This window comes from Vitis riparia, chromosome 9, assembly GCF_004353265.1.
Source record: "Vitis riparia cultivar Riparia Gloire de Montpellier isolate 1030 chromosome 9, EGFV_Vit.rip_1.0, whole genome shotgun sequence".
NCBI lineage: Eukaryota > Viridiplantae > Streptophyta > Magnoliopsida > Vitales > Vitaceae > Vitis > Vitis riparia.
This window is the reverse complement of record NC_048439.1, coordinates 5,656,530-5,666,966: the sequence shown is the minus strand read 5'-3', so window position 1 is coordinate 5,666,966 and position 10,437 is coordinate 5,656,530. Positions and strand designations below refer to the sequence as shown.

Sequence of the window (10,437 nt, the reverse complement as noted above, 5' to 3'; positions counted from 1 at the left end):
ATAAAGTTAAATATTCTAATTTTTCTTCCATCTTAAATATATTTTCAAGCTAAAATATCATACATGTTTAATTTAATGAAATTTAACATATTAATATATTTTTATTTATCTTTATCATTTATTTTGATAACATAATGAAATATTATTATTTTTAATCTTAATTTCTTATCAATAATTTTAATTTATATGAAATGTAAATTATATATTTGTTACGTCATCGATTCAATTATGGTTTAACCACCAAATCAATCATGGTTTAACCACTGATCTGATAATTGAATCGTAAATAAACAACTTTTTCAATTTAAAAACTAGTTTAATTTTGAAAACATAGGATTTTTATGGTGTAAACACACTAGTAGAAGGTGATTACTTGGTGGATGAGAGGACAAATTTTCAAAATCTTAATGGCACTTTCTTGGCAATGTGACTAACAAACACGGAAAAACAGATTTTCCAGCCCATCTGATTCCATGTGTTGTCCTATCTTTGCACTTATTCAAGAAAGCCATTAACTTGTTGCACCTATTTTATAGAAGCCATTAACTTGTTGCACCTATTTTATAGAAGCCATTAACTTGATTGCCTTCCGATGTAGGATTTTCTTAAGAAGTAGACTTGACCCTTGGACATGCCGGTTATTAAAAATGCAGCTGGACCATTAGGATATGGGATCGCAATATTCATTTTTGTTGTCCACATGCAGTATATAGAATTACTGTGTCGTTCATATTTGTATTATTTAGAACCTCAAAATAATTATACTTAATTACTTATTATGTAATAATATCTATGAAAATAATATAATTTTTTAAAATTATAAAATAATAAGATACACAACTTTTGATATGGGGATAAAACTAAATATTATAATTTTTCTTTCATCTTAAATATATCTTCACGCTAAAATATCATGCATATTAATATATTTTTATTTATCCTTATCATTTATTTTGATAATATAATAAAATATTGTTATTTTAAATCTTAATTTCTTATAAATAATTTTAACTTATATGAAATATATATTATATATTTGTTACGTCATTGATTCAATCGTGGTTCAATCACTAGTTTGATCATTGAATTGTGAATGGGAAACTTTTTCAATTTAATAATCAATTTGATTATGAAAACAAAATATTTTTATGGTATAAATACAAGTGTTGCATCTGATCTTTCTAGTAGAAGGTGCTTTATTGGTGGATGAGTGGGCAAATTTGCAAAATCTTAGTGGCACTTTCTTGGCAATGTGACTAATAAACATGGAAAAATGCTATATATATATTTTCCCTTATATTTTATAATTGGCTTTGGGAAAAAGCAAAATTTTGTAATAAAAGATTCTATATTCCGAAAATCTTATGTTTCTCGGTGCATAACATAATTTCCATATAGTGTTCATAACAATGTTTATGTATTGTTATTTTTACAGGATGAGTATTTGAAGTTTGATGCAACAAAGCTATTTGCATATGCCTTGGTACTGAATGTTGTGTGGAAGATAAGATCCAATGTTGTATTATTTGTTGTTTGCATGTGTGTGACTATTTTTTGAACTCTAAATGGAGTGGTGAAGTTGTATATACTACTCAAAAGGCATCACTTTGCAGGTGGTGTTGTTTTGATGTAGATCATGTTCTAAGATTGATGTGTTTTTACATATGAATTTCACTATGCCTTCTCAAGTTCATGAAAATACTCTTAACTGATTTTTCCTTATATTATCTTATGTGGAATTCTATATATATAAATGATAGTGTTTAATGAGTGTTATATTTTTAAAAGAATAAAATTGATTGATAAAATTTCACCATGCTTTCTTATGGTCGTGGAAATAAAATTAAAATTTTTTATGTTGAATCTAATAGGCTTGTGATTCATTCATATTTATATATATTCTAATGGCATTAATTAGATGTATCTTAAAACAACTAAAAAACACGGGACTAGCAGTACCCCCCTTAAACCATGTGAAAGTCTAACCATTGGGCTAAAGCTCCCCTTGAAGCAAAATGCTAGCTCTACCATTGTTTAAAAGTCATGGCCCATTTGTCTATCAATAATTTTCTTTGAACGAGTAGGAAAGTCAAGATTTAGGCTATATTTGGTTCCCAAAAAGTATAAAGAAAGAAAGAAATGGTAAGGAAGATGTTTTTCTTATGTTTGATCGTCTTATATAAAATATTTAAAAAAAATCAAATATAATTGAAATTTGTTAGAAACTTATAAATTTTCAAATTCTTTAATCTTTATATCGATTAATTAAAATAAGTTAAATAAGTTTGAAATAATATATAAAAGTAATTTATTAACTTTAAATATGTATTTTTTTTTTCCTTCACTTTTTCATTTTTGCTATTTTTTCTCTTTATTTTTTTTCTCTTGTATTTTCCCTCAATTTTTTTTTTTAGAAACCAAACATAGTTTTAACGTTTCACTAATATAATTTTTATATCCTTTACAATCAAAGTTTAGCATTATAGATCAAGTATGCAATTCTTCATTTAAGTTTTAAATTCTTGTTGTTAATGTCATGAAATTTCTAACAAAAGCAAAATTTACTATATTTAATAGAAGATAATTTGTTGTAAAAGATATTTTATTATTGATGGGGTCATCTTTAATATATGATCAACTTGTAACAATTTAATGACCCCTAGTACTGTTTATTGTGGATTGCTTCAAGAGAAATTGCAAAATGAGAAAAAGGCCACAAAGGAAACAATTGTGGGCAAGTTGTATTAACTATGAGACAAAAGATCCAAAAATAGATGAGCTAAGCAGTAGTCGTCACCAAAGACCCAAATTTCTAGCCCAAACTTGAATTTGAACAGAGAGCATAAACCCTTGTATGCCAACCTAGTTTGCAGTTAACAAATGGTTATATATTGTTCTTTGTAGTAAAGCTACTAAATTAAGTTTGAATAGAGGTAAATTATTCTCTCTAAAAAATTAACGGAGTTCAATGGCTAGAACTAAGATCTCTTTTCATTTAATTGTGAAAGTTCCTTGTGATACCTCAACATCTCTAAACATTTCATTTTGAAATAATGTTCTCAAAATATTGTTATCCTTTAAGAAGCAACAAATAGAAGTTATTTGATGAATCTTCGCTAATGAAACTTTCATTGGGAGAATAGAATCATTCACACAATTTTCAATTAAATATTTGTTAAAATATTGGAAATGTCAAATTATGCGATGATGATAAACTATAATAATATTTCTTTAGTTTTTTAATAACTTGAAAGAGGCAACCTCACTTGACCCAATATTAAATCAACCCTTTGTTGCCCTACTTTTTAAAAAAAGTAATCCACATTGAATTCTAAATATAAACTATTTTATAGAGGGGAAGAGGAAAAGGAATAAACTATTAACTAAATAATGATTTTATTTAGTTGTGCAACTTGAAGAGATTGACCTAATCTAACCCGAATTCAACTTGACATTTAGATGAGATTGAACAATCATTTTTTATACTCAGGTTGATTTTAAGTCATATTTTTTTCAACTCGAACTCAATTTAGGTTAAGTTCGAGCTAAGGTTCAAGGAACTTCAGTTTAATTCAAATCCGATGTAACATTTTTATAATATTCATAATGCATATTATTCTATATAATAATATTTATTTATTTATTTATTTTAAAAATAAAATTATATTATATCATATAATTTTTATATTTTAGAAAGATACATAAATTTATTTTTACTTTTTTTTTTTACTAACTTGAAATTTGTCTTATTTACTATTTAAATTTTGATATATATATATATATTGTAAGTTGCAACCATAATCGCCATTATTGAATTTTCAATGGAAAGGCCAAATTAGCTGTAAATATTTTTTTCAAAAACAAAGCTTGATACCATTTAGGTCCTCTCTCTTTAACATTCAAAGGCTATAGTAAGTCTCGCCCAGTCTTGTCGTTGCGCTTTTCCAGTTGTAGAACGAAACACTATTCATCTCCTTCTGTATTGCCCCCTGGCAGCCTCTTTCCTAGCCATTGTCCTTCTAATTTCTTGAATTTCAGGTGTTTATTTTTCAGGTTTCCCGAGAGCATGGATTGTGTGAGCCCAATCTATACTATTGCCACTGATCTGTTCGGTTGCACCGTCAAGCGTGCCTCCCATATCCGTGGTCTCCGAGAAAATCTTGAATGCTTGAGAGAGGAAATGGCGCTACTGAACCTTCGAAGTGAAGATGTAAAGACAAGAGTGGAAGTTGGAAAGCAACAACAGATGACACCCAGAAAGGAAGTGGAAGGCTGGCTTCATGGCGTTGGTAAGGAGAAAATTGAAGTTGCTGCAATTCTCCAAGAAGGGGATGGAGCACTAGAGAAGGAATGCCTTGGAAGATATTGTAATATTCGGTCGAGCTACAACCTCGGAAAGAGAGTGAGTCGAAAAATCATGCGGGTAAGGGAACTAACAAGCAGAGGATATTTTGAAGCTGTGGCATACAGGTTGCCTCGTGATGTTGTGGATGAATTACCTCTTGTGCGTACCGTGGGCTTAGATTCCTTGCGTATGAGATGGTGTGCAGCTTTTTCGCTCAAGATGAAGTAGGAATTGTTGGATTATATGGAAAACGCGGAATTGGAAAAACAACACTAATGAAGAAAATCAACAATGGTCTCCTCGAAACAAGACACGACTTTCATATGGTGATTTGGGTTTCAGTGTCCAAGCAAGCAAGCGTGAGAGCTGCTCAAGAGGTGATTGGAAACAAATTACAGATCATTGATAGCATGTGGCAAAATAGAAGTCAGGATGAAAAGGCTATAGAAATCTTCAAAATCATGAAAACAAAAAGGTTTTTGCTGTTTTTAGACGATGTACAGGTACCACTTGATCTCTCAGATATAGGATTTCCTCTTCCTGATGCTCAAAACAAGTCCAAAGTAATAATCGCTACTCGATCAATGAGAACATGCAGTGAGATGAACGCTAAAAGGTGGTTGGCAGTAAAGCCTTTGGCATGGGTTGAAGCCTGGACTTTGTTCACCAAACTCGTCGGAGAGGACACTCTAAATTCTAGTCCCAGGATACAACAGCTTGCCCACAGCACTTTGGAGAGATGCCAAGGTTTGCCATCTGCCATCATAATGGCTGGACGAAAATTGGGTGGCTGCAAGATTGTCAGGGAATGGGAACAGTTAACACTAGTGCTGGAGAACCTCATAAAAGAAGTAATTTCAGGTATGGAGGATCAATTGTTTCATGTTTTGAAGCTAAGTTATGATAGCTTACTCGATGATATCACCAAACTTTATTTCATATATTGCTTTATATTTCTCAAGGAATATGTAATTAGGAATGATGAGCTGATAGAACATTTCTATTCAGGGGAAGACAGGTTGCCTCATCCTGTTGTAGATGAAATGCCCCTTGGGCGTACTGTGGGCTTAGATTCCTTGTATGAAAAGGTGTGCAGCTGCCTCGCTGAAGATGAAGTAGGAATTCTTGGATTATATGGAATACGCAGTGTTGGAAAAACAACACTGATGAAGAAAATCAACAATGGTCTCCTCGAAACAAGACACGACTTTGATGCGGTGATTTGGGTTTCAGTGTCTGAGCAACCAAGCGTGAGAGCTGCTCAAGGGGTGATTGGAAACAAATTACAGATCATTGATAGCATGTGGCGAAATAGAAGTCAGGATGAAAATGCTATAGAAATCTTCAAAATCATGAAAACAAAAAGGTTTTTGCTGTTGTTAGACAATGTACAGAAACCACTTGATCTCTCAGATATAGGATTTCCTCTTCCTGATGCTCGAAACAAGTCCAAAGTAATAATCGCAACTCGATCAATGAGAATATGCTGCAAGATGGCAGCTCAAAGGATATTTGAAGTAGAGCCTTTGGAATGGGTTGAAGCCTGGACTTTGTTCAGCGAGCTCGTCGGAGAGGACACTCTAAATTTTAGTCCCGGGATACAACAGCTTGCCCACAGCACTTTGGATAGATGCCAAGGTTTGCCATCCGCCATCATAATGGCTGGACGAACATTGGCTGGCTGCAAGATTGTCAGGGAATGGGAACAGTTAACACAAGAGCTGGAGGACCTCATAAAAGAAGAAATTTCAGGTATGGAGGATCAATTGTTTCATGTTTTGAAGCTCAGTTATGATAGCTTACTCGATGAATCACCAAACTTTGTTTCATATATTGCTTTATATTTCCCAAGAAATATGTAATTATGAATGATAATCTTATAGAACATTTCTATGCAGGGGAAGACAGGTTGCCTGATGCTGTTGTAGATGAAATGCCTCTTGGGCATACCGTGGGCTTAGATTGGTTGTATGAGACAGTTTGCAGCTGCCTCACTGGATATCAAGTAGGAATTATTGCATTATATGGAACAGGCGGGGTTGGAAAAACAACACTAATGAGGAAAATCAACAACGAGTTCCTCAAAACAAGTCACCAATTTAATACAGTGATTTGGGTTACCGTCTCCAAGCAAGCAAGTGTGAAAGCTGCTGAAGAGGTGATTCGAAATAAATTACAAATCCCAGATAGCCTGTGGCAGGGTAGAACAGAGGATGAAAGGGCGACAGAAATATTCAACATCATGAAAACAAGAAGGTTTGTGCTACTTTTAGATGATGTATGGCAACGACTTGATCTCTCAAAAATAGGAGTTCCTCTTCCAGAAATTCGAAACCGATCCAAAGTAATAATCACAACTCGAATTCAGGAAATATGCAATGAAATGGAAGTTCAAAGGATGTTTAGGGTAGAGTATTTGGCACAGGAAGAAGCCTTGGCTTTGTTCCTGGAGAAAGTCGGAGAGAACACTCTAAATTCTCACCCTGATATATCACGGTTTTCTGAAAAGATGGCAGAGCGGTGCAAAGGCTTGCCGCTTGCCCTTATTACTGTAGGAAGAGCAATGGCTAATAAGAATTCTCCCCATGAATGGGATCAAGCAATCCAAGAACTGGAGAATTTCCCTGTGGAAATTTCAGGTATGGAGGTTGAGTTGTATCATGTTTTGAAATTAAGTTATGATAGCTTAAGAGATGATATCACCAAATCTTGTTTCATATACTGTTCTTTTTTTCCGAAGGAATATGAAATTAGAAATGATGAGCTTATAGAACATTGGATTGGGGAAGGGTTTTTTGATGGTGAGGACATATATGAAGCACGCAGACGAGGATACAAAATCATTGAAGACCTAAAGAATGCATGCTTGTTAGAGGAGGGTGATGGATTTAAAGAATGTATCAAGATGCACGATGTGATACACGACATGGCTCAATGGATAAGTCAAGAATGTGGAAACAAGATGAACAAGATTTGGGTATGTGAATCTCTCGGGCTTGTTGACGCTGAGAGAGTTACCAAATGGAAGGATGCAGAAAGGATATCATTGTGGGGTAGGAATATTGAGAAACTCCCAAAAACACCACATTGCTCTAATCTCCAGACTCTCTTTGTGAGGGAATGTATTCAATTGAAGACATTTCCAAGAGGATTCTTCCAATTCATGCCTCTTATAAGAGTTCTAGATTTGTCAGCTACTCATTGTATAACGGAGTTACCTGATGGGATTGAGAGATTAGTGGAATTGGAATACATTAATCTTTCAATGACTCGTGTAAAAGAGTTGGCGATTGGGATGACCAAGTTGACAAAACTGAGGTGCTTGTTACTTGATGGTATGCCTCCACTTATAATTCCTCCACAATTGATATCTAGTCTTTCATCATTACAATTGTTTAGTATGTATGATGGAAATGCTTTATCCTCTTATCGCGCCACCTTATTGGAAGAATTGGATTCCATAGGACCTGTGGATGATTTATCTCTCTCCTTTCGTAGTGTTGTAGCTCTCAATAAATTACTGAGCTCCTACAAGTTACAAAGGTGCATAAGAAGATTAAGTCTACATGACTGCAGAGATTTATCATTGCTTGAGCTATCATCAATATTTCTGAACTACTTGGAGATTCTTGTGATATTCAATTGTCTTCAATTGGAAGAAATGAAAATTAATGTGGAAAAAGAGGGAAGTAAAGGATTTGAACAATCTGATGGGATCCCCAATCCTGAGTTGATAGTGAGAAACAACCAGCACTTCCGCAGGCTTTGTGATGTAAAGATTTGGAGCTGTCCAAAACTGTTGAACTTGACATGGCTTATTTATGCTGCCCACCTTCAGTCGCTTAATGTTCAATTCTGTGAATCCATGAAAGAAGTGATAAGTAATGAGTATGTAACTTCAAGTACACAGCACGCCAGCATATTCGCAAGGCTCACATCTCTAGTATTAGGTGGTATGCCAATGCTAGAGAGCATCTATCGTGGGGCACTACTCTTCCCTTCATTGGAAATAATCTCTGTGATCAATTGCCCGAGGCTAAGAAGGCTCCCAATCGATTCAATTAGTGCCGCCAAGAGCTTAAATAAAATTGAAGGAGATCTAACCTGGTGGGGAAGGTTGAAATGGGAGGATGAATCTGTGGAGGAGATTTTCACCAACTATTTTTCCCCTCAATACTTGGCTGACCCAATCCAGGACCCAGGTATTAAGCTTTGATGCTTTGTTTTTAAATGCTGTATGTGATTGAAAATTCACACTTAAATTATTAAATGTGATTGTTATTATTATAATATATTAAAATAACCAACTCATAGAAAGGTGCCACTTCTACATAACAGGGGAAGTGAAGGGAAAGAAGAAACTGGTGGTAGAAGGTTCAACCTCAAGGGCAGCCACCTAAACACAGCTTGTCAATCGCTGAAGTTATAACTCATGAGGAAACAGGTACCACCGACTCACTCTCCTATAACTATTAACTACCAACAGCAAATCTCCAAAACTCAAGTTGGTCATTTCATTTGGTACATCTATAGAAGGTTTTAAATATTGAACCGGGTCGGCCGCTAACTGTCTAGAATGTCCGAACTGAACCGGTTTAATCAAACGGCCCAGCCCAGCCAGTCCTTGAAGAACTGATCAAGCCTTATTTGACCACTATTGGGCCTGTACCACTTCCAGCCCATTCCTATCATTGCACTTATTCATGAAAGCCAGTAACTTGTTGCACCTATTTTATAGAAGCCATTAACTTGATTAACTTTCGATGTGGGATTTTCTTAAGAAGTACACCTGACCGTTGGGACCTGCCGATTATCAAAAGTGCAGCTGGACCATTGGGATATGGGATCGGGATATTCATTCTTGTTGTCCAAATGCAACATATAGAATTGCTGTGTCTTTCATATTTTTATTATTTAGAACCTCAAAATAATTATACTTAATTACTTATTATGTAATAATATCTATGAAAATAGTATAATATTTTTTTAAAATTATAAAATAATAAGATATACAACTTTTGATATGTGGATAAAGCTAAATATTATAATTTTTTTTTCATCTTAAATATATCTTCACACTAAAATATCATGCATATTAATATATTTTTATTTATCCTTATCATTTATTTTGATAATATAATGAAATATTATTATTTTTAATCTTAATTTCTTATAAATAATTTTAACTTATATGAAATATATATTATATATTTGTTATGTCATTGATTCTGTGATTCAATCACTAGTTTTCCATATAATCATTTGTTTAAACATGGAAAAATGCTATATTTTCTCTCATATTTTATAATTGGCTTTGGGAAAAAGTAAAATTTTGTAATAACAGATTCTATATTCCAAAAATCTTATGTTTCTCGGTGCATAACATAATTTCCATGTGGTGTTCATAACAATGTCTATGTATTGTTATTTTTGCAGGATGAGTGTTTGAAGTTTGATGCAACAAAGCTATTTGTATATGCCTTGGTACTGATTGCTGTGTGGAAGATAAGATCCAATGTTGTATTATTTGTTGTTTGCATGTGTGTGACTATTTTTTGTGAACTCTAAATGGAGTGGTGGAGTTGTATATGCTGCTCAAAAGGCATCTCTTTGCAGGTGGTGTTGTTTTGATGTAGATCATGTCCTAAGATTGATGTGTTTTTACATATGAATTTCCCTATGCCTTCTCAAGTTCATGAAAATACTTTAACTAAATTTTCCTTATATTATCTTATGTGGAATTCTATATATATAAATAATAGTGTTTAATGAGTGCTATATTTTTAAAAGAACAGAATTGATAAGATTTCACCATGCTTTTTTGTGGATGTGGAAATAAAATTAAATTTTTGTATGTTAAATCTAATAGACTTGCTATTCATTCATATTTATATATTCTAATGATATTAATTAGATGTACCTTAAAACAACTAAAAAACACGAGACCAACAATACCCCCCTTAAACCATGTGAAAGTTTAACCATTGGGCTAAAGCTCCCCTTGAAGCAAAATGCTGGCTCCGACGTTGTTTATAAGCCATGACCCCTTTGTCTATCGATAATTTTCTATGAACTAGAGGAAAGTCAAGATT

General features: G+C 33.4%; 2 protein-coding genes across 4 annotated transcripts in view; both read left to right on the top strand.

Annotated features, from left to right (window-relative positions):
- The first annotated feature begins 4,539 nt into the window (after positions 1–4,539).
- LOC117922494 (probable disease resistance protein At1g52660) lies at positions 4,540–5,335 on the top strand. Its single transcript, XM_034840623.1, has 2 exons — positions 4,540–5,206; positions 5,322–5,335. Exons 1-2 carry the CDS (start codon positions 4,540–4,542, stop codon positions 5,333–5,335), a joined length of 681 nt encoding a protein of 226 aa, XP_034696514.1.
- A 19-nt stretch (positions 5,336–5,354) lies between these two features.
- The window catches only part of LOC117922185 (probable disease resistance protein At1g61300), a 41,679-nt gene continuing 36,596 nt past the window's right edge, over positions 5,355–10,437 (top strand). For all 3 annotated transcript variants that reach the window (XM_034840228.1, XM_034840229.1, XM_034840227.1), the window contains exons 1-2: positions 5,355–6,097; positions 6,244–6,253. In XM_034840228.1, coding sequence (XP_034696119.1) covers positions 5,389–6,097; positions 6,244–6,253 — 719 coding nt within the window. In that variant the 5' untranslated portion in view covers positions 5,355–5,388. The remainder of the gene's footprint in view (positions 6,098–6,243; positions 6,254–10,437) is intronic.

Bases quoted from the DNA above. Each gene is read 5' to 3' on its own strand.
- LOC117922494 (XM_034840623.1), top strand. From the start codon at position 4,540: ATGGTGTGCAGCTTTTTCGCTCAAGATGAAGTAGGAATTGTTGGATTA.